Raw genomic sequence first — 25,642 nt, 5'->3', positions numbered from 1 at the left:
CTAAAAAATAAATAAATTAAAAAATAAATAAATAAAAAAATAAAAACTGTGTTCTATGTGTTGAAAGGTGTTGAATACAAAGAAGAGCTCATTGGGCACTCCTTGATCGCACACACATATCCAACAGGAATGCTGTTAGAATCTTTTGCTGGTAGAAATTTTCTAAATACAATGGAGTATAGCTATCTAGAAAGATGATGACTTAAACTAGGGAAGAGAAATGCACCTAAACCCATGAAACATTCAGAGTATCCCATACCTTTTAGAAGAAAGGACACCCCAACTTCCCCAGATGATTTCTAAAGGAGGCCATGTTTACAGGGCATGCACCTTAGTGGCTCCTTGACCCTGAATTACAGAATGATACGAGGGAGAAAAAACTGACTACCAACTAGTAAGATATCTAACAAATTGTAGATAAAACTCTACCTGAGAGAATATTTAAAAGAACAGCATTTTATCTCGGGTCTTAATTGTTAGGGAAAAGAAAATACAGTATCTACAAGACAGAGGAAATTCGTTAGTTAAGCATTTTCAAAATCTACATCCCAGCCACTATCAGAATGAGAGTCTCTCAAGTCACATTCAGAAATACTTCATTTAAAGGGCACGTCTATATTAGATTCTCCTTAAATATAAATTCTAAGGAAAGCACACAGCTTTAAGATGAGTTCTAGCCACTAGGAAACAGGAGCTTTGACGAATATGTTATAAATTCTGTGTCACATTGTTAAAAAAGAAACTCACCCTTTAAAATTAAAGACAAAACAAAACACTGTTGCATCTTTAAAGAAATGGGTGTTTTTAGTTCGTAATCCAAAAATGAGTGATTGGATATACCAATGTCACAGATGGTGACGAAAAGAAAATTAGAATCAGAATCCTCAAAAATAACAGAAGCTCTCAAAATGTGTATGAACTCTTATGCACAGACATGAACACACGCACAAGAAATAAATGGAACGCAGCAAAGGGCAGTGAAGTCCTGCCTGAACACCCAGGAAGTAAGTGGCCTTATGGATGTCTTCCTGATGATGCTTCCAAAGAAGCCCGTCACCCCACCCAGATTATAGAGTCTCATCTTCAAGTGCCGTTAATCAGAAACCTGCCAGGGAGAATAGTAAATTCTCTGTAAAGATATCTGGAATATCATATCAAGCTATATCACTGAATAAGCAATAAAACAATGCACCCATCAAATAGGTTCTAAAAGATTTATTTTTCTTCTACTGTTGAGGAGCAAGAAGCCTGTAATAAATGACTAACATTAGTCACAAATCTGCAGGTCAGTAAACAACAACAACGAAAGGTTGTAATGGCCACACATGAGTACAAAATGACAACTTGTTAATTACTTTTAAGAATGTAAATTTGGTTGGCACAATGCAGAATTATTTATGAAATGTTGACTGAAGAGGAAATCTGCATCAGAACACTGAGTAATGATGAGACAAAGCAAACTGATGGCATTTTCAAGTGCATTCTCTGGATCTTACCCTTCCAGGTTTATCCTTGCATAATCTCCCTAACTCCCTTCCCCCTCCATATCTAATCACTGGCCTGAGCCTTCTGAAGAAACACATGGACAGAAACTTTTTTGGGGCCGTGACTTTGAAGAGCAAAGCATAGCTCCATCACGATGCTGGAAGCTCCCAGGGAGCCCTGAAAATTCTGTTGAAGATCTCAACATAGACCACTAGTGGCAATGCCTCTGAACCTGAAATCAGTGCAGATAGTGTGGGTGTTTTCATAAGCATAGAGAGATTGGAAGGGAAGAAAAATTATACACTACATGTGGGAACAAGTCATGCGAGAAGATAGTTTGTGAACTAATTGATTGAAATATGGTATAATTATGATCTCCAAACAAGACAATCCCCTGTGGTGTAAGAAGAAAAGATTAGAACATCTCTAAATAATTAAAATTTGAAAATTCATCCTTAAAAGTGATTATGTGTACTTTTAAGTGCTCATCTTATATTTAAAAGTAATACATGCAGATAATTTCAAAACAATAAACATACTGGGGTGAGTGCCCAGTTCAATTTATCTTTTTCTTTTTTTTAACTGTTAGCAGATTGTGCTTAATACCTGGATAGTCTTTGTGTAAGCAGCTCAAGGAACCCAAAGGCTTGCTTCATAGGTCAATTACTCTATATATTGGTTTATTATTATTGTCATTGTTGTTATTGCTATTTTTATGAAAGCAATATATTTTAATGTAGAAAATGAAGACATTGTGGAAGAATACTAAAGAAAGGAAAAATCACTTATAATTATCTCTAAAATATTTTGGTGCCTGTTGTCTGCCCCTTATCTAGTCATATAAGCACTAGTTTATGTGTATTTAAGAATCCAGGCATCAGCAAAAGAAACAGTCAACAAAGCTAAAAGACAACCTACAGAATGGGAGAAGATATTTGCAAATGAGCTATCAGATAAAGGGCTAATATCCAAGATCTATAAATAACTTATTAAACTCAACAGCAAAGAAACAAACAATCCAATCATGAAATGGGCAAAAGTCATGAACAGAAATCTCACAGAGGAAGACATAGACATGGCCAACAAGCACATGAGACATTGCTCCACATCATTTGCCATCAGGGAAATACAAATCAAAACCACAATGAGATACCACCTCACACCAGTGGGAATGGGGAAAATTAACAAGGCAGGAAACAACAAATGTTGGAGAGGATGTGGGGAAAGGGGAACCCTCTTGCACTGTTGGTGGGAATGTGAACTGGTGCAGCCACTCTGGAAAACTGTGTGGAGGTTCCTCAAAGAGTTATAAATAGATCTGCCCTACGACCCAGCAATTGCACTGTTGGGGATTTACCCCAAAGATTCAGATGCAATGAAACACTGGGACACCTGCACCCCGATGTTTCTAGCAGCAATGTCCACAATAGCCAAACTGTGGAAGGAGCCTCGGTGTCCATCGAAAGATGAATGGATAAAGAAGATGTGGTCTATGTATGCAATGGAATATTACTCAGCCATTAGAAACGACAAATACCCACCATTTGCTTCCACGTGGATGGAACTGGAGGGTATTATGCTGAGTGAAGTAAGTCAATCAAAAAGGACAAACATTATATGGTCTCATTCATTTGGGGAATATAAGAAATAGTGAAAGGGAATAAAGGGGAAAGAAGAAAAAATGAGTGGGAAATATCAGAAAAGGAGACAGAACATGAGAGACTCCTAACTCTGGGAAATGAATAAGGGGTGGTGGAAAGGGAGGTGGGCGGGGGGTGGGGGTGACTGGGTGACTGGCACTGAGGGTGGCACTTGATGGGATGAGCACTGGGTGTTATGCTATATGTTGGCAAATTGAATTCCAATAAAAAAAAAAAGAATCCATGCATATATAAACACAGGATTTTTCAAAATTGGTATTATACTATAGTGGCTGTTTGTATAACTCATTTTTTTCAATTAATAATAAATTATGAATATGTTATTTGGAACAGAATTTTAATTGTCTATGCGCCAGAAATTTGCATATAAATTATGTACTAAAATTTAACCAATTCCCTATAGTTGAATACTTAGATTCTTTTCAGTTTCTTGCTATTTTAATACTTGATGATCGGACATGAAGGCCCTTGGATGCCAAGCAGAATGAACTAGATTTTATCCTGTGGATGAGCCATTCTCCAGGGAATAGTACTACACCTCTAGGGAATATTTTGGAACTCTGGGCAGATGTTTTAGTTTTCAAGCTGTGTGGGGATTGCTGTAGATGTTTAGCGGGGACAAGATATATCATCTGCCTCGCAATGTGTAGAACAGTCCTGAGCAATTAGGCCTTGTCCTGTGTCTTGCCCAACTTTCTTTTTTTTTTCTTTTTTAATATTTAATTTATTTATTCATGATAGACACACAGAGAGAGGCAGAGACATAGGCAGAGGGAGAATCAGGCTCTCACATCATGCAGGGAGCCTGATGCGGATTCGATCCCAGGACTCTGGGATCATGCCCTGAGCCAAAGGCAGAGGTTCAACCACTGAGCCAGCCAGGCATCCCCTTGCCCAATTTTCACACGTCCTACTGGAAATATATGAGGTGAGGAGGCTGATTACCATTATCCAAACAAGCTCATACTCTAACTCTGTTTTACATACACATGCATAATATTCTGTACCCATTTTTAACAAACACCAAGTTTTCTACTACTGTGTAAATCAAGAGAAAAAAAATGTGTTCTTTTCACAAACTTTACAAGAGTTGTGCACCATTTTTAAAAATTATATTGCTAATATCAATCCACGTCTGTCATTTGCATCGTCAACATCACTTACTTACAAAAGTCTGCGTTTGTATGTGGCTTACATTCACTGTGATTCTAAGAGTATGTGTAAGAATCTTACCGCTCACTTCCTCACATATTCCAATACTGTCATGCCCACTCATGCTGTGGAGAAATACATATCTGTATTTCAAAGATCAGTTCTCCTTTGTGTTATATGCAAGGTCTTGTATTGCCCTTTATGAAATTAGGTGGAGGTAGGTCACATTTATTACTGCTCTCATTTTAGGAGAGTAAAGGAACATCAACAATATGCAGTATAAAAATTGGTCATTGGCGATACCGGGTTGAAAACTGCTACTATAAAGAACCGGGAACCATCAGAGGCTTCCAGCAGGAGAGCAACGTGATGAAGCAGAGCTGGAGGCATGGATATGCAGAGAGCAAAGAAAATAAATGGGAAAAAAGAGATGACATGAGGCAAAGAGACCAGAGAGGAAGTAAACGCAATCTGGGCAGGGAAGGAACACAAACCTAGAATATTGCGATGCCTGCAAGCATCAGAAAGAAGAACATTCTACAGAGGACGTCTTTAAAAAGAGATGACTGGAATTCAGTGATTGAATGTAGTGTCATGGAGTGACTACACGGTGTTTGCGTTCTCAAACGTAGTCTCATGCATGTGCACACACATTTGCCAGCACACACACAGTCCCTCTGCCCTCCTGCTGCCAAAAGGAAGACTTGTCACGTCACTGATTCTCCATCCGACCCCCCAACCCGATGCTACCCCAAGTTAGAGGGGGAAAGCCTTATTGGTTTATTTATTTGTTTGTGATTCTCCATCCAAGATAAACCCCGAAATAAATTTTAAGCGTGTTTCAAGTACATTCCAGGTTATAAATCATATACCTGCACTGCCATACTACAGTAAGCAGAAAACCACAAGGATTACACCTTCCTTCCTTTCATGCACACACACCCACACAAAGAGAGACAATAAAAGGAAACTAACACTCTATGAACCAATGATTATATGTCAGCCGCATACATGTTTATTGTTAGGAGTGACCCTAACAATTAAAATAGTATGACATTGGATGGGTCAAGAAAACCATGGTTCTAAATGGCAGCAAAACATTCCAAAATGAAGTAATAGAGAATCATGGATATAAACTATCAGAGACTCAATGCTGGAAAATATTAGAGATAGAAGAGAATGTCCTGATTAATATTCAATTTCCAATTAAGATTAAAAGTGCATTATTTGCTTAATTATCTGATTTTAGCACAAATATCTGTCCTCAATTTCAAATTTTTTGAGAATAGATAATATAACTATTTCTTTAAATAAAGGAAGAGTGAGTCAAAAAGATCCCCAAATATAATGGGACTCTTTGGACTTCCTGATCCATGTCCACGCAACAGTACTGAGTCAGTAAAACACAAATAACACATTCTTGGTTGCTTTTCTTAACAATGGAAAAGTGAGAAGAATGGCAACCAGATCTTTCTCAATCCTGAGCAATTATTCCCCCACACCACCCCCAAAAAAAGTCAGTTGTATTCCATCAAAGTACATAATGTCCCTAGAAACCTCACTAGTAAATTCTCACATTGTCTTTTTTTTTTTTTTATGGGTTACTTACATGTGAAATGCATTCTTTAGCCCTGTTCTATTTGCTCTGAGTGGGTAAAATGCAAGACAGAGCCCCAGGACTGAGTTTATTGCCTGAAATGGGTAATGAAGGGAATTAACTTTTCTAGGCAAAGGAACAGATACCAGCATCCCTCTCTCTCCAACTCTGCTGCCGGACCTCTCTTTTGACAAGGGGTAGAATATGTATATATTGCGTATATGTTATGCTACAGTGTAGGGGGTTTAATGAACCATGAAGAAAAAGAAAATGACTTGAAGCTAAGAGAAGATGCTGTAGGTGAGGTTATAGGTGGTTATGGCTTAAAGGCCATAGTCTTTCCTCTTTCTCTTAATTAGCCACAAATTCCAAGCTCCTTGTCATGAAAGACAAGGACCCCATGACTTTCTCTTTGCAATCCTGTGATCTTTGAATCACACGCTCTTCTCTTACGTCTCTAGGTCATCATGCTGTGATTCTTCCTAGAATATACTTCTCTATGATTGTCCTCTGTCTCCTGATTGTTCAAGACTTAGCTCTACTGTGTCACACAGCAATGTAGATAATCTTTCCCTCTGCAATCTGTGCAAACAGGGCCCATCTCCATCTGGGGTCTTACTAGCTGCCTTGTATCATCCCTTTACTCATTTGTCTCCTCACTCACGAGTTCTCAAGGCTGGGGGCCAAGTCTTTTTGATGTCTGTACCTCCAGTGCACAGTAGAGTGAGCACTCAGTGAAGGTTTGTCATTTACCTGACTGGGAATTAGAAGTGCTATTGCCTATAATAGCTATTAACTGTATCACTGATTTTCCCACAGAGGATAGAGAGAGATTTGCAAGTCAGTTTTTACTAACCAGGGCGATAGAGGTCGCTGAGCTTGAGAGGGAAGACACAAGGGGTAGAGCATTACCCAACTTTGATGGTTCTAACCCATTGTGTATTCTCACTCTACGTGTCATGGCCACAGAATCCTCAGGGCAAACTCCCACTGGTTCACTTCAAAATACACAATGTCCATGCAGCAGGGGACGGGGAACAAGTAGTGTCGGTCGTGAGACTTCACGGTTCTTGGAAATCTGGTTTAGAGGCAGAAATCTAGCTGGCAGGACCATGCTAGGAGAGGTGCATGTGATACACAAGGAGTCCTTAGAGCCTGGGCCTGCTCCTTGTGTGGGACTGTCAGCCCTCACCAGCTGTGTGTGGAGAGACTTTCAAGCACATTTTGTTCTATCATCGTCGAAACCCACTGCTGGAATCACTTTTCTTTTTTATCACATAAGCCCTTTGGGCATAAGATGCTTTTGTTGGTGGAAAGAACAGAAGGTCTTACACTCACAAAGGGTACCAGATGTAGACTTTTGACATTATCTCCATGCAAGGTATACAAGCAGTCATAGACATGCAGAGGCAGAGTTGAAAAAGGAGCCATTCATCATGGAACTTCAGCCTTGTGTCCTGTTACCAGATCATACTTTCTGAAGTACACCGTGAATTAGAACTTCTAATACATCCTATAACTATCTTGCAAACAGCGCTATTATTTTGAAATCATGTGTGGATCAAGTAAGTCACATTGTTTAAGCACAGTGTTGACAACTGTTTGGCATGTCATAAATTACCTTTCAGTATCCTAGGAGCCACTTCTCTAGATCTTCAGGCAGTCTTTCAAGTACAGAATTATTCATAGGATCAATAGACAATGGGAACTGAATCATTTCATCAAAAGGAAAAATGCAATTTACTTGTTACTTACCAAATTAAGTTTTGCCCAGAATTCAGGTCCTTCTTTCATCTCTCTGAGGCTTGGTGGAATGTACCAAAAGCAAATATTGGCATATTCAGGCTGAGGATTAAAAAAAAATGGAAGTTGTTTTGTTAGCCTAAGATTAATCTTAGAATGTTATTAAGCTCTTAGCTACTTTCTTTAAGAATTGTCATGTGTGTATTACACTGATAACACATCAGAATCTTATAGAGCTAGATGTTCATTTTGCTTTACTTCGGGTAACAGCCTACTGGGAAATTTTCTTCTCGGTTGGATGAACCCAGAAGGAGCTGTTTCCTCCAGGTAAGGGATGAGCACAAAATTGGGAATAAACATAATCAAGTTTGAAGCTGCCTCAACCAAGCTCTGACGATTAGTTAGCACCGATACACACATGCCCAGAGATGCCTTGGATCCCCCCTCTTCAACCTTGAGCCTTAACTTATTTCTTTCACTTCCACCTCCTTCCAATAACCCCTTCTCTATCTAAGGTAGCCAAAGCTGTCAGGTGTAGCAGGTAATGGAAGACACATGGAAAATCCCCGGTTATCTATGAGTTGATAACATACAACATGCTTGGACTTTACTTAATGAGCCCTGTTGTGACCCTAGTCTATACTGCTTTGGGAAAAAGAACATCACCTTGACTCTTGGCTCTCAAGTCTCAGTGTCAGCCTCAAGTATCAGTAAGGTGTGAATCGGCTAGGGAGCTTGTTCAAAACAGATTCTCACACCCTGTGCTTAGAATGCCCAGAATCTGATGTAGTTCATCATTGAAAAGGCTGGAGAATTGGCATTTTATGAAGCGTCTCAGGTGATTCTGAAATAAGTAGTGCATGGTATAAGCTTGAGAAACTCAGATCTAAAGTGGCCATAGCCCAATCATCATTTCTGGTAATCTGTTTTGGGTTAAACATGGGATAATCTTCCAGAACAAGCTTTAGTCTAACTATTGTCACATAGACAAAATTTTCTCCACTATATCTCCTTTTGTCCATCCTCACTGGACAAAAACATAGGAATATCACAGGCAATCACAAGACTTGTTTTCAGTGACCAGCTGACTTGGGAAATTATGGTGAGAGCTTACAAATTAGACACATAGGAAGAGATTAGATATTTAGGAAACATTCTAGGTCATCCCTACCCACTCAACAGCTTCCTCATTTGATTCTTAGCAGCGAGAGTATTTGAAATAACTTCCATTTTCCTACACAAACACAGTTTGCAGGTAATACCAATGTTATAATAGTTCTCAGTAACCACCAGAGTTATGCTCCAGTATCACTATAAAGTTTCCAAGTATTTCAGAAAGAGGAAACAGCTATCATCTTATATCTTAAAATCAAGACCAGTACTATGTAGAGTCCTGATTCTAGTGGATTTTAAATCACAAGTGAATGCTCAGAAATATTCCCAGCTCAAAAGATAAGTCCTTTAACCTTTGAAAACTGTAACATTCTTACTGGATTTTATAAAAAAAAGAAAAAAGAAAAAGAGCCAAAAATCTTCAAAATATGAAGTAGTTCAAGATGGAGTACTATTTAATTCAACTCAATTTCTGCAAACATTTATCATGAGACTACAAGAGTCTGTACAAATCCACACAATTTATACTTGGATTTCTGATATAATTGATTTGGTTTCTCTATGAAAGAAATGTACTGGACTTCAAAATTCTTTACTCATTTAATGTGAATAAATCTTTTCAAATAAAGTAACTATGGTTGATTAGAAAGTAGAAGAAAAATATAGTTATTATCTGCCATCGGGTCCTAGGAATTCATGTCTTTATATCAATAATGATTTTTTCCAGATATCATTTATGTTAGTTATCAATTTACTGCTGCTCAGCTCAAATCCATACTTTGTATCTTATGAAAATGGAAGTGGACTCTATAAATATTTCTCCTTGACATCTGCTCCAATCTTAGACTTTATCAGCAGAGGGTGCTGGAGGGACACTGAGAAGGAAGAGGTGTCTCTTCTGGGTTCTGGTGTGCTAACCTCATGGATCTCTTCCAATATGTGTGGGGTTTTCAGCAGTACTGGTGCCCCACAAGCGGACCCCTGATAGATTCCTCCAGCACCACCCCCCTCAGATGGCTTCACAACAGATTGGTCAGTGCCCTAAATTGTTTTTTCTGGCACACTCCCTGCAAGTGGTTTTACAGGGGAGTGCTGCCAGCAAGGTGCCTTGCTTCAGATGTCTTCTCTGGCACCTGTGTGTAGACGAGTGAGTTTCAAGGCACAGCTCTGAAAATGGCTTCCTCTAGCACTTCAGAAGGTGGATCCCTAGCAAATTCTAGTAGTGGGATATCTCAGTGAATTTCTTTGCGATCCAGTGTACTACACTGTGCCCTCTCCAACTACGACTGGATCTCAGCCCTGGAAGGGAGTGGCCTCTTGATGGGGTGCTCTATCCCAATTTTAGGAGTGGTGGTTATTTTCTACATTTTCTATTTCTGTGGGTTTTTTAGGGTTCTCTTTTTCCCTTATGAGGAAATCCCCTATTAATAATTCTTCTTCTTTTCTTAATATGAAATGCCTCACAAATTTGTGTGTTATCCATGCACAGGGGCCATGCTAATTGTCTCCGTATCATTCCAATTTCAGTATATATGCTGCTGAAGCAAGCACAATAATTTTTCATTCTGCACTTTCCCCACTTCAAATTGCTGTGCAGTTTTTGTGTTCTTATTGGACCCTGACTAATACATCATTAACTCATTACTTTTCATTTGTATGGCAACATCATAAATCATTTTGTAGTAGTTTTTACCTGCTACCGTAGCTGCTCTATATTTTAGAAGTTAGGACCTAGGCCTTTTAAATCACCTTTTACATTTGTTTTACTTAGTTTCTGTTTTGATATATTTGAAGTGACATATCTGTGATCCCTTTTTCCCAGTATCTTTTAGAATGGTGTGGCTTCAGTGCCGTGGCCTTTGAAAATTGATGAAGTCCTTTTGACACTTCATTTGATTGGAGAAAATTTGATTCCATTTAGTGGAATATTTCTACTTCATCATTTCCAAAATTATTAAGATTTGGGAAAAATATCCCTTTGAATATTCACAAGGAACATATTTGAGTTTTCCTTGTCTCTTTGCCTGTGTAGCTTGAATTTGATACAGTGACTCTGTTCAAGAGGCTTCAAACCACTAATGAATATTTTCAGAGTAGAGCCATTCACATGCCATTTTATTCCCTGTGTATAGGAAAGCCTGACCTCTCAAGTGTCTTAGGAATACTTTAGTCTATGTACTCTAACACCATAAAATTGAAAAGGCATAAAAAAGAATCCAAGTGTCGACAGAAGACAAATGATAGTGAAGGGTACAAAAACACCTGTAGTGGGGAAAACATTGTCATAATATTTAAAAATTCATGGAGAAACACAGAAGTACCACTAAAGAAAGGATGGCTGCATTCTAGCCTGAATTTCAGAGAGAAAAGAAATAGATATAGTCTAAGAAATAAAGCAGGTAACTATGATGTCAATTTCAGCAAGGATTATTGAGCGAACGATATGAGACCCCTTTGGGGAAATATGTCAAGGGTCACCAAGATGTCATAGCTGGCATTCTCTAAAACCAAGTCACATCAAAAGAAATTCATCTCCTTTGCTTATGACATCATTATATCACAATAATAAAAAAAGACAAAGCTAGCACTGGGCATTTTAATAAGTAGAAATGCAGAATCTAGCAGACAGAGTGAAATAATCATGCAAGTATAAAATGGAGAAAGGGGGCATGATGGATCTTAACTGACTTCAAGGTATTCGATCTGAAATATCTGATTAGACTACTGAAACATTTCAAAGGCAGCACTGAGTAGCACAAAAAAACCTGGGTTTTAGAGTCACATGGATGTGGCTCGAATCCCAACTTTACCAGGTCTTTGCTTGGACAAGTGTTGAACACTTTAATCTTCAGCTTCCTAATCTATGAAATGGAGATCATATTGTCTATCCCACAGAGTTGGTTTGATGAGCACAGAGATTATTTACAAAATTTATTTCTGTATCTGGCATACAGCAGGCACTCTATTAGCCTAGTGACTATTACTTGGAGCTATATTGGTAGAAAGAGATGTCCTTTTCAAGTGGATGAATAACCCCCATTAAAATCTGTAGTAGGTGAGACGCATCACTATTTTTGCATACACTATTTGATGGAGAATGGTAAAGAATTATAGCCTGCCCAAAGATGAGTAACTGAAATATTCAATTCAATAAGCAGAATTTTCTGTGTTCTAGATACTGGACCAGACATTAAGATGAGAAAAATGACTTACACTGGATGCTTATCTCTTGGAACTCAGCGACTAGTAATGGAGCTAGGTAGAGGCAATTAAACTTTAATGGAATGAGAATTGCAAAAGAAGAAACTTCTCATAATACAAGAAGCATCTCTGGCAATAGACATAGCGCACATGTAGAAGCCCATGTACTCGGGTGGATGGCAAGAACTTGGAATGAATAGAGGACAAGGCGTACTGAAGAGAGGTGAAGATGGGGATCCCTGGGTGGCTCAGCAGTTTAGCGCCTGCCTTTGGCCCAGGGCGTGATCCTGGAGTCCTGGGATCGAGTCCTGCATCGGGCTCCATGTGTAGAGCCTGCTTCTCTGCCTGCTTCTCCCTCTACCTCTGTCTCTGCCTCTCTCTCTCTCTCTCTCTCTCTCAATCTGACTCTCATGAAAAAATAAATAAAATCTTTTTTTTAAAAAAAAGAGAGATGAAGATGGACATGGAAATGAAAGTCATTTCACGAAGGGCTTCTTCATCTGCCATGCTTGGAAGTTTGGGCTTGATCCTAAAGGCAATGTGGAATCCTGGAGAGTTTCAATCTTGGAAGCAGACTGCACTTTAGAAAGGCCACAGTATGGGTACCGTGTGGAGATGGGCTGGAGGGGCATCCAAGATGAGCAGAGGATGAGTTATGAGGCAGGCCAATCTGAAGAGTGATGGAAGCCTGAACTGAAGCAGTGGCTTCAGGAGTGGAGAAAACTGCCCAAGATACCTTTAAGAGAAGGGCAAGGGAGATAGGGAAGACAACATCAAGATTTTTGTTTGGATGGATCATACTTGTAATAACTGAAAGAAGAATGTAGAATTTGGGAAAAGAGAATGGCTACACTTCAGTTTCAAAATGTTGAATTTGAGGGGTTTCTGTAGAGCACAGTCGGATGAGCGTCTGACTCTTGGTTTCAGCTCAGGTCACAATGTCAGGGTCATTAGATCAAGCCTCATGTCAGGCTGTGCTCAGCGTGGAGGTTGCTTGAGATTCTCTCCCTCCCTCTGATTCCCCTCCCTGAAATAAATGAGTACATCTTAAAAATTTTTTTAAAATAAGAAAAAAAGAGATACTGAATTTGAAGTGCCTGTGGTAGTCTAACTGAAAATTTCAGGACATGCCTATGTATAAAGGACTAGAATTTAGGAGACAAGTCACGGATAGAGGCATTAGTGAAGCCAATGATAACAACGTTCTAGAAATGGATTAAACATTTCAGGAGGAGTATGTGGAAACAAAAAGAACTAAAGACAGAAGAGTAGGGGCGGCTGGGTGGCATAATGGTTGTGTGTTTGCCTTTGGCTTAGTTCCTGATCCTGGGCATCCTGGGATCAAGTCTTGCATCGGGCTCCCAGTGGGGAACCTGCTTTTCCCTCTGCCTATGTCTCTACCTCTATATCATGACTAAATAAATTTTAAAAAAGACAGAGGAGTGGAAAATAATATTTAATGGGGTACCCAGATGAAGAGACCACCTTCTCATTGAAACTGAGAAGAAAAAGCCACATGGAAAGGAGAAAAACTGGGAGAGAAATTCAAAGAAACCATAACAGAAGAGCATTTCAAAAGGGAGGCAATGACTGGATAAGGTGTAAAATGCTAAAGAAATTCAACAGAATGAAGATCTAAGACTGTACATTGGATTTTGCAGGTAGAAGGGTGCTGTGATCTAATAAAACTAGATTAAAAGATAACTACAAATTGCAGTGTGCTTGATACATATTAATAGTACAGGTCAATAAGTAATAGAATATAAATAATTCGAGTTTGAGGAAGAGAACTGAGCTGTGAATTATCTGACACAGGAAGTGTTCAGGAAAATGTTAACTTCCTGTTACCATTACTGTCAAGAAAGGTGTTTCCCACCTTGAACAGGAAATTGACTCAATGTCCTTGAAGATCCTTGATAACCTGGCAAGTCTATGAAATCTAAATAACTCTTCCTAATGTGGAACTCAGGAAGAGAAAAACAAAAAGTTGAATAATTAGGACTCTCCCAAGAGAGCAAAAGGAAATATGTGAATGATAGTATACGAATGAATGAACCTCTAGGAAAACATCTATTAGATCTTAGATCCCACACAGAAAAACAGAAATGATTTTCAGGGGGCCATGAATAATGCAGAATCCATTTGAAATGATAACTTTCAATCATCTTCAAAAAGAGATGCCTTATTTTTGCTGTTTTCAGGAAAAGATATTCAAGTACTGGATACTCTGTTTTGTATTCATTTCCTATTTTCAATGTTCCACTTAACATTCTATCTGCTAAAAAGTGCATGAATATATATATTCATTATATAATATAAATCAAAATATAGACAAGAAAATATAAAAAATATATGTATATGTGTGTGTGTGTATATATATATATATTTAGAGACTTTCATTTTTCCTAAATTGAAAGACTCCATTTCACACACTATACTCTAATCAAATCTCTCTTAAGTATGCATTAGAGTTATATTTCATCAATCCAAAGTAAGCATTTGTTAACAAAAAGGATAATTGCCTTGACACTTAGATGTGAGATTCAAGGTCTAAATGTACATTATTCCTCCAAACAGAACACAGAGAAGAGACGCAAATGCAGATCACATATAAAAACCCTTAGAAGTAGGAATTCTGGAGTGCTATTGAGAAAGCCACCTTCGCTGCTTTGGGGCCATCTGGCTCCCATAGATAAAATATCCAGGACAGAAGGCTGCCTAAGGATGAAAACCCACCTTAACTTGCATTAGAAGGATGTGAATGTTTGCAATTCCATAAAGATGATGGTGTGCGTTTCCTCCCATCACTTTTAAGCCTCTAGGAAGAATATATAAATAACTTCTAAAACAGTTCACCTTCTTTTCATCACTTTTTCTTTCAGCTCTATCAAAAGATTGCAGTTCCAAAGGTGTAAAGCACTTTCCATAAGCACCATGGCTCCCACAGCCAGAGAAATAAAGAAGGCGATTCAAACTTGTAGAATTCCCTCTTTATTTCAACCTCAGGGAAATAAAGAAGGCAACTTAAACTCAAGAAAACTTAAAAAGTCACTCAGATTTGAACTCCAGGCAATCCTAGAGCTGTTGATTTACCCTCACGTGCTTACGTGTGTATCTCTTACAAATATACACACTTTCTTACGTAGTGATAATGCCATTATCATACCTGATAACCGAATTATCAGTAATTCCTCGGTATTATCCAATAGCCAGTTTCACATTTGAAACTTCCCAACTGTTTCAAAATCTACTTTTTTTACGACTGTTCAAACTAGGATCCCAACAACTCTGTGTGTTGCATATGGTGAGGGGGCCTCTTCTGTCTCTTTGAACCCAGAGTGATCATCACTCCCTCCTCCTTAATTTTTCTTCATGCCACCAACCTGTTGAAGGAACCAAGTCAGGTGTCCTGTAGACTGTCCCATACTCTAAATTCACCTTTTTGCTTCTTTGAGGTGTTACCAGAAAGTTATTTAAATATGGATTCTCTTGCTGTCTATTCAAGTTCCCTTATGTCCCTATTTTTTCAGGAACTTTGGATTCTTTTGTGGATAGTGGTGGAAGGCATGGTCAGGAGTCTCTGGAGCAGTGTTTCCCAAACTTGTGATTTTCCCCAAACTCTGATGGTTTTCCCAAACCATCATCACCATATCTCCCCTGGGCCACTGCAACAGCATCTCAGTTTGTCTGATTTACCCTTTCCTTGGCCTCCCTTCATCTCCTCCCACCTCATTCCTCTCTTCCTAGGACATCCAGCATGATATTTTAAAGTGGAATTTGGGGGGTAGGTGGGTGGCTCAGCCAGTTGAACATCCAACTCTTGACTTTGGCTCAGGTCATAATCTCAGGTCCTGAGACCAAGCCCTGTATCTGGCTCCACACTGGGCTTGGAGCCTGCTTAAGAGTCTCTCTTGTACCACACCCCACTCTTCGTGCACTCTCTACCTCTCAAGAAAATAAAATAAAGTTTAAAAAAAACTTTAAAAAATAAATAAATAAAATAAAATGGAATTCAGACTCCTGTCTGCATAAAACTTCCCCAATGATTACACTTGGAATAAAAGCCAATACTAGAACCTACCTGACTCCACCTGATCTGGTCTCTGCCCCTCCCTCCACCTGCATCACCTCCTGCACACTCCCCACTTGCTTAATATAACTCCTGATTACTCAAATACATAGAATTCTTTTCAGCTGGAAGCCTTTGTAGTTGTTTACTGATTCTATCTAGAACATCTTTCCCTAGGATATCTGCATGGCACACTACTTACCATCAATCAGGTCTCACCTCAAAGATGACCTCAGAAGGCCCTACCTGCATGACCCAAGTGAAACAGGCCACCACACTGCCATCCACATCATCATTCCAGCATTCCACCCTTATTTCTACTATAGAACACACATCTGTAACTCTCCATTTATTTGTAACTCTCTCATGAAACTCCTTTATTATTTTCTTGAGACATCTGCCTCCCTGATGTTTGCTAGGTATTAATTTGCTTGCCTGTTACTTGCCATTTGAATATAAGCACCACCAGGGCAGGGAATTTCCCTGTCTTATACCTATAGTACCTAGAACTGTGCCTGGTGCATAGTAATTGCTCAGTAAATCTTGCTGAATAAATGAATGCTAAAGGTTAGCCAGATTGCTTACATATGAAAAGGTTCCCAGATTATAATCTCCAGGTGATTTTTGCCTCAGGTTAAAGATTGCTATATAATGTATGCTATCAGAAGATCTAAGAGAACCTCTTACACTTCATATTTCTTTTTTAATAAAGATTTTATCTATTCATTCATGAGAGACACACAGAGAGAGGCAGAAACATAGGCAGAGGGAGAAGCATGCTCCCCCCAGGAGCCCGATGCAGGACTCGATCCTCGAGCTCTGGGATCACACCTTGAGCCAAAGGCAGACGCTCAACCACTGAGCCACCCAAGCATCCCACACTTCATATTTCTTAAAAATCAGAATTAAATAAGATCCTTCATATTTTCTAACCATATATTTTAGGGGGAAAAATCCAATATTCTCTATCCTTGCAACTATTCTATTTCTTGTATATAGCAAACAGTCCCACCACAAAATGACTTATTTTCCCACTGCTTCAAAGCTAATATGTTCCTATTATTTTATAAAAAGAGAAAACTATATGCATTATTGTACATTCACTTAATTGATTTTTCACGTGCAGGCACCACTACACCACAGTGGAATATTCGCAGTACAATCATCATGCAATTTATATATTTATTCAGTATTATCCTTGGTAATTATTACTGAGCACTTTAATTTTCAATACTTAAGGCACATGTGTTCTTTGCGAATCCAACAAAGGCAAAATACTCACTAATAGAGTAAATTAACATAATGGACTCCATGAATTAAGCTAATGACTTGTTTCTAAGTCTGCAACACAAAAACCAATGAAATATAACAGATTAGAAAATTGCCACCTTCATCACTGTTGACTGACAAAATCAAGAGCACAATTCCATAATCACTTACTTCCAGCAATAACTTGAATCCTTCTCTTTTCTTGATTTCTTCTACAAGGTACCTGAAAATGAGAGTCACAGTAATATTTATAATCTGGCATCTAACAATTCCATGAACATGACTGGCGCACAAAAACACTGTTATTTCGGAATGCAGAGACAAGGCTTAGAAATACAGGCTTAGAAATAAGGAAGGGCAGAGGGATGGGGATAAGCAAGGATTTTGACACATATCCCTGAACGTACTACAGACTCCTGGGGCCCAAGTAAAAAGATATATCTTTTGGATGAGGTGATATCTATCTCACGTGTTAGCATCAGACTTTAACCCCAGTATGAAAACCACCTAAAATAGATTAGAGATAGACCTCTGACCATGTGGGTTTTACATCCATGTTCTAGATGGGGATTTAGCATAGGTACTTAAATGACCTAGCTGGCTTTTGGTGTGTACCTCTACCTGTAAGCTCATTTAAGATCAAGGAAGTTTGACATTGTGTTTTCTAAGGCCAAAACAGAGAGAAAAAGGACTGATCATTAGTATCATGTTAAAAGTAAGTGGGCTGTAGCCACTACTAGAATATCTATGAAGTCATCTCCAGTATCAGAGAAAAGAGAACTATCTTGCCATAAGCAAAGGGCACAGATACACGAGATGTGAAATATGATCAAGAAAAGACCAAAATGACTGAGAACATAGAGTAAATCAACATGGACACCTCTCCCTTGGGCTTGGTTATTATTTCTATAAAAAGAGGAGCCATTTGAAATAATTGGCCTTAAAAACTAGTGATTTGATCATGAGCCTTCAGAAGTTCATACCCCTTGACCCAGTATTTCAAATTTGGGGGTAAAATGTAAGGAAATGATCAGGGGCATTGACAAAAATGTACTTGCCAGAATACTTATTGTGATTTTATATATAAAGAAAGAAAAAGAAAGAAAGAAAGAAAGAAAGAAAAAAGAAAGAAAGAAAGAAAGAAAGAAAGAAAGAAAGAAAGAAAGAAAGAAAGAAAGAAAGAAAGAAAACATGACACTCATTCATGAGGACTGGCTTTGAAAATTCTGGTCCATTCATCATATGAAATTACGGTACAATTATCTGGAAGGGGCACCTGGGTGACTCATTTGGTTGAGCATCTGACTCTTGATTATAGCTCAGGTCATGATCTCAGGATTGTAAGATAGAGCCCCGAGTCAGGCTCAGTGCTCAGCAAAAACTGGAGATCCTCTCTCTCTCTCTCTCTCTCTCTCTCTCTCTCTGAGAGCCTCAGAGAGAGGCTTCTTCTGCCCCTCCCTCCTTCTAAAAAAAATAAATATAAATCTCTTAAAAAATAATTATATGGAGTATGATTATGTCACTAACTACATATATTCAATTCATACTTAAGGACAATAAAAATGTTTCTCTTGAGCCTCAATTCCAAGAAAACTGAAATAACACAATCTGCTTTTATAATCTCAAAGATTGTTTCAAAAGAATTAAATAAAATCATTCATATATGTAATTTTACCTAAATCTATGTGTACATAGATGTGCATGTATTTCATGCAAAATAACTAGAAACAAGATTAAAGTCCAGAAATTGGCAAATGGTAAAATAAAATGTATTATAGCAATGCAGTGTAATATGACACAGCTATTAAAAAGAATGAATTATATATACTTCAATTAAATCACAGGGATGCTCATGATGTATTAGCACGAGATAAAAACAAGGTATTGAGAAATGTTGATAATATGACTCTGCTTTTTAAGAAATTATCAAAAAGAATGCAAAAGTAATACCTATCCCTATATCTATATCTATCTATAGTTTTTTTCACAGAGTAAAGAATAGAAGGTACACAATAAGTTGTTTGCGTTTACCTGGGGGAGGAACAAACAGGATGCAATGAGGTAGACAGAGATTACTAACTCTCTTTTTAAATTTTTTTGCAAAGTTTCAGAGATGTGGTTTTTCATGTAATTTTTGAAAGAGAACTTAATAAAAGAAAAAAGGAAAGCAAAAAACATAATAGATAGGCATATATAATCTCTGTCGTTACAAGGAAAGATTGTGAACCATACTTTTTTAGCTTCTCAGACACAAACACATATAGGCTATCCGTGAACTCCAAAGCAATACCACACCTCATGCTGAGGAAGCCTACACTAATCCTGGACACCCTGAGGCCATGGAAAAACTTCGCATTGCCAGAAATCCTGGAACTGTCTCTAGAAGATTCTAATTGTACAGCTCATCAACTTTGTGACTCTAGGATAATTCCTAGCCTCCTGAGCCTGCCTCAGTTTCCTTCTGTATGTAACGGAGATGTGGGACTAGGTGGGTAAAATCCTTCCCTAACAGATGATGACTGTAGGAAACTTGCTCAGAAGTCTCAATTTAAGCTATTTCTGTCAAACTGGCTAAAGCTACTCCCTAGAGAAAGGCATCCTAAAACAGAGCTGGATCATTTCAGTTAAAACTCTGCTATTTGGTAATGATGGGGACCTGGGCTTTCTGTCTGGGCCACTGTCCCCATTGTAGCCACTCTCAGAGCCCAAAGTGTAACACTCAACTGAGTTGAGAGCAGAGGTGATTTGGGTGAAGAGTTGCTATTATATACATAATAAAAGGCTTATGCTGGAGTCACCTGACTATGCCCCATGCCAATCCATGTTAATAGGTTTCCCACATAAAAAAGTTCAGTTGCCAAATAAATGTGAGCAATGCTGGGCATGCCAGTTAGATTACTTTTGTCTACAATTAGAAGGGTACTTGGCTTAATTCATAAAGACATTTATTGAGCTGGTTGGATGGTTCAATACTGTCATCAAGAACCAGGCATTTTCTATCATTTCAGCCTGCCTTGCTCAGAGTGCTAATGATTGTCTCACGTTCTCAAATGTGTGCTACACTCCACACTTCACATCCTTATATGAGTGTCCAAGAAGGAAAAGAGGGGGCCAGAGCAAAATCATTCCCTCTCTCTTTCTCTCTATTTAGGTAAGAATATTTTCCCCAGAAGCCTTCGAAGAATTCTCCCTCTTCGGAGTGAGCCCTTGACTGAGGCCGAGTCATATATTTACCCCTAAACTCATTACAGTCAGCAGAGATTGGCTTAGACCAATGTTCCCAGCTACACCATTGCTACCTAAATAAAATCAAGGTTCTTTAGCAAGAAAAAGAGGGAAGAATGGTTGATGGGTGAACGATAAACAATGTCTGCATATTAAAAATGTTAAAAGCAAAGTTAAAAGTGTTTCTATATTACAGGCCCCCTCAGGAACACTGAATCTCTGAGAGAGAAGTAATATAATATAGTTAGCACTTCCCAAACATATTTGACCATGGAAACATTTTTTGGAAGAACATTCATTAAGATCTTCTGGAAGTCTATTATCCCACAGAGAGCAGTTTTGGAGATGCTAGTTGAAAAGTGCATCTTCAGTAGGGTACCTTCCCCAATTAAAGCTTAAATGAAAAGAGTTTGGGGAGGGAATCCAAGTAAGGTTTGAGTCATTTCTGCCTACATTCATAGGAATGATTTGTTCCTCACAATTTTTCTTTTCAATACATGGAAATAGACCAAAGATAAAATAGAAAAAATAAAATAATTAGAAAGAAAGAAAATAAGTTTGCATCTTATCTGATGCAAACTAGAAAAAGATGTACTTTTAGTTTGGGGACATAATGTAGGAACCAGAAACTACTTCAACCAAAAGGCATCCAGGTAAATGGGTTCAAAAAACAACAATATGGGCACCTGGGTGGCTCAGCGGTTGAGCTTGAGCATCTGCCCTTTGGCTCAGGGTGTGATACTGGGGTCTTGGGATCAAGTCCTGCATCAGGCTCCCCACAGGGAGTCTGCTTCTCCCTCTGCCTATGTCTCTGCCTCTCTCTGTGTCTCTCATGAATAAATAAAATCTTTAAAAAAGAAGAAGAAGAAGAAGAAACAATAGCTTATAAAACTCATCACTGTGCTTCTTACTAAGCTTAGCAAAAAGAGAGAAGGGAGGAAAAAAATACACATTAACAAGAATTTTCACCAGTCCTACTAGCTAAAAAAACTCCTTGTTGTAAGATTCCAGCTTGATTTTGAAGCAGACACGAATGATAATTTTGCTTCCAAACACATCCTCTTCCTTTGCTTACAAATATGCTTCCAACACTGAAGACCCTCAATTCCCCAATTAGTTAAACGATGATGTCTGATGTTTTTGCATTTAACTTGTCCTTTGGCAGGACATTGTTTCCCTTTTGGAAGCAGCCTTCCCAGTCCTTTTCTCAGCTACTCAGAGTCTCCCTGGAACACTCTGACCAACTTTCTCTCCCAGTCTCACCTCCTCATTTGAAATTTTTTTTCTGATGTGCAGAGCCTCCCAGAACTCCTGAGAGGCTTCTCCATCTGCTTTCTGTATGCTCTGCATATATTAGAACATATTGCATGACTTGTGTGATTCATCACAGACACCTACATGATACGTTCTACTGCAATTGTGATTTTTGAAAAATTACCAATATAAAGAAGAAATGAAAACACTGGCCTTCTCGTACCCCCACAGACTCCCCTCCTCTTCCCACCTACAGAAATACACTAGCACAGAGGTGCCATTGTGTAACTGCTCACCTTTGCCACACTGAAAACAATAAATCCCTCAGTATTCATGTAAGTCTGTGAAATGAATGCCATCTGAGAGATTACAGAGATTGTGTGTCAAGGGACTAGATAGATGATACACTGGAGATCTAACAAAGTAGCCGAATGGGAATTCTTAAGCTGTTTGTTGTTGTTGAAAAGATTTACACACATGACTTTTCTCGGCTGGCTTTAAAAATTACCTCTTACTGAATATCCATTTAACCTGAGGGCCATGGCAGAGGCCTAGAAGGAGCCGCTGGCAACAGGTAGCCCTGGGTATTGGGAAACATTTTCAACTTTCCTAGGCAGATATCAGGGATACTCAATCACCTGCCTGGTATAGGAGGTGGTGGTTTTAAATCCCTCCTCTGGGTTTGGATCATGCTTAATAATTGCATATTGTTGTAAATTCCCAGTGTCACTGGTTTTCAAACAACCCAAGGGGCAATCAAGCTTTTAGTCATCAATATTTCTCCAGATAAGAGTTTTCTTGCAGATTGTAATGACAAGGGTCAGATGGAAATTAGTAAAGGCCCTAGAGATCTTCCAGGCACTAATTTCCCCTTTTTCCTAGATTCTGACAACTCATTAAATAGGAATCTTTGTCCTCTAATGTCTGCTTTTGCTTTCCCAAGGGAAGAGAGAGTAAGCTATCTGATGAAGGTGGTGGCAATCCATTTCATCATTCCATCACACTCTGATCCTTAAATCTTAAGTAAATATACAAATTTCAAAACTAAGCTCCATTTCGATTCAGGAACATGGAATATTGTTTTTAGGGAGTCAGGGCAATCTTTCTTGCAATATTTCAGGGGGAAAGAGTTGCCCGGCCCTTCTAGTATTTGAGAGACCTGACCGAGGGTCTAGGGAAATGGGTGTCTTTTCTACATCAGGCTATTTGGTGGGTATCCCAAATAGTAATGCAATCCTCATTTGCAGCTTTACTTTGCTAATTCTTATCTCCTGAAGGAAATAATATGTCTTGGAAATAAAACAACATTAATTATGAAATTATAGATATTATGCCAGGCGGAGCCTTCTGGGCACAAATGAGAATTGTTTTTATTAGGTAAACTCTAAAGCCAGTGGCCTAGGGTCAGCGAGCTTGATGAGAAATGGTGTTTTAACTCTCAAGAGTCAGTGGTTTGAACTGATTACACTGGCTCACTTAATCAATGGTGTTCTACAGTTAGTATGGACTAGCTAGTGAGTGCCAAGTGTTAAATATTCAGGAATTTTGCAAATCTCAACTGTTGGCAACTTGAAATTTTACACAATGGGAATATTTACACCATGGAGGTTGGCAGACGTTACAAACTGGAGTTTTTGTTTCTCCCTCCAGAGAGCCAGTTAACCAGGACACCACTGTACCTGGGCTCAAACACAATAGATCCTAGAACAGAAAAAAAGCTTTTCCTTTCCTGAAGAGCAGAACCAAAAACCAATTAGCCAATTTGAAAATAAATAAAACCATAAGAATAAATACTTATGTTTCGAACTTGATATAATTCTTAATTCTAGAGAAATTTTCTCTGAGTTTAGAATCTTGTATTCATTCCAAGTGATATGTCTTAAAGGGCTTAGTCAAAAATAAAATAAAAATAGAGGTATCTGGGTGGCTTAGTCAGTTAATTGTCTGACTCAAGATTTTAGCTCAGGTCAAGATCTTGGGGTTGTGAGATTGAGCCCCGTTACAGGTTGCACACTGGACATGGAGTCTGCTTAAGATACTCTCTCTCTCTCCCTTTCCCTCTGCCCCTCCCTTCCAGCTCTCTGTCTCTCTGTTTCTTTTTCTCAAACAAAAAAAAAGGAAAGAAAGAAAGAAAGAAAGAAAGAGAAAAGAAAAGAAAAGAAAAAGAAAATGACTCAATATTTGCTTGGCCTTGGGGGTAGGAGAAGAGGATGACTTCTGCTCATCCCAGGAATAGAGGGTTGGATGTATGAAAACTGGAAAGTTAAGGCAAAAAAAAAAAAAAAGAAGAAGAAGAGGGATTATTTTTCAAATATTTAGATATAGGTCACAGAGTCTGCAGTGATGTTCGCTGAAATGTTAATTCAATTCAATTCAACTTGACAAACATTTACAAACAATAAGTGTTTGTTGAATTGAATTGAAGTGTTAACATTTATCCTCCTGTGATATCTCGCTGCAAAAATTAGAGAGTATCCTTAGACTATAAATTAAATCCTACCCTGAGATGAATTTTAACTTTATAACAAATATGATCATCAAATATTTATATCTAGCCTTCTTTCAAGACACCTGTCAATGAATTACTTAGCAGCTTAAATCAAATAATGTGGAGAGTCTACCTCAAGTAGTATGAGAAAATGCCAGAAAAAAGGAAATAGAGCTTTTTGAACTTTTATTCTAATTGAACAGAAACTATGAATATTTATGGTAGACAGTTTCATTATTTTCAACATTGAGTAGTTATCTACCTTAATTCTGCTGGAAGTACACTAACCCTGCTCCTAATAAAGGCATATTTTCACCTGTTCAGCATATATTCTATAAGAGGAATTGATGTTGTCCTAGTGCCAAGGGAGGGTATGTGACTCAGTATGACCAGTGAGAAGATCACATTTCCCTGGCAACAGTGACTGATGACAGTTAGACCTTTGCCTCATTCAAATATGAAAACTTCCTTTGGGATTGCTGAGAGAGGAGCACATTCTCATTTTGACCTTGAACTTGAATCTGGGACAAGAGAGGATAGAGAGCGGACACTTCTGGCAGCCTTTTTCCTACATAGGAATAAAGCCACATAAAAGATGGCAAACCTGAAAGATGGAGGAAAATCGAGGCCTGCGATGTTGTTTAAGCCCTTAGATAAAGTCATTCCAGATGTCATCATTATACTAGCTTAGAAGGAACATGGGATAATAAGTTACCTTTCTTTGTTTATAGTATCTTGAATTATGGTTTCTTTTGCTTGCCACCTAACCCATCTTAAACAGTACAGTTTATAGATTTTTAAAACTACTTCTTAAATCATAATCACTAGAATTGTTGACTTCTAACAATCTTCTAAAAGTGCCAAAGCCATCTCTTTACCTGTCCTTTTATCCAAACCATTATGAAAAAGAATAAAGGAAACCTCATTTGAAATGGAGTCAGGAAGCCATGAAGATGGAGCTTTCCTGCTCTACAAACTCGCCATCAACTGCAGACCTCAACAGGAGGAGGCATGCCTTGTATTTTCCAACAGAAAGATGCCTGTTTTACTATCACAGCAAATAGGAAGATTTTCTCTTTGTCTAGCAAAAGCTCTAGGCAATGAGAAGCCATACTACCAGCCAGTGAGAAACCATCATTCTCTGTCTCTTCCAATGGAATCATGTTGAAAACATCCCCTCTCAACTTCCCCCTTTCCTCTATACAAGTGAACTCTTCCTTTTCCTTTGTTCTCCAGACTCGCCTATGGCTTGCCATAGTTTGCGTGTCGTGAATTTCAATTCCTCTGCCATTCCCAAATACGTCCATTTTGCTGGTAAAAATCTGGCTGTTTCATTTTCAAGGTCAATACTATGTAAATATGCAGTTCTTCCTGCTAAAAGGCAG

General features: G+C 38.5%; 1 protein-coding gene and 1 non-coding gene across 6 annotated transcripts in view; both read right to left on the bottom strand.

The window, feature by feature from the left end:
• The window catches only part of GADL1 (glutamate decarboxylase like 1), a 161,997-nt gene that overhangs the window by 44,923 nt on the left and 91,432 nt on the right, over positions 1-25,642 (bottom strand). For all 5 annotated transcript variants that reach the window (XM_026000900.2, XM_072726622.1, XM_072726624.1 and 2 more), the window contains 2 exons: positions 17,462-17,513; positions 7,651-7,740 (listed from right to left, as the gene is read on the bottom strand). In XM_026000900.2, coding sequence (XP_025856685.1) covers positions 7,651-7,740; positions 17,462-17,513 — 142 coding nt within the window. The remainder of the gene's footprint in view (positions 1-7,650; positions 7,741-17,461; positions 17,514-25,642) is intronic.
• On the bottom strand, positions 10,196-10,302 carry LOC112921679 (U6 spliceosomal RNA). Its single transcript, XR_003235290.1, has one exon. It is a non-coding gene; the product is annotated as a U6 spliceosomal RNA (small nuclear RNA).

This window comes from Vulpes vulpes, chromosome 11 (genome assembly GCF_048418805.1).
Source record: "Vulpes vulpes isolate BD-2025 chromosome 11, VulVul3, whole genome shotgun sequence".
Lineage (NCBI taxonomy): Eukaryota > Metazoa > Chordata > Mammalia > Carnivora > Canidae > Vulpes > Vulpes vulpes.
This window is presented reverse-complemented; position numbering and strand designations above follow the sequence as displayed.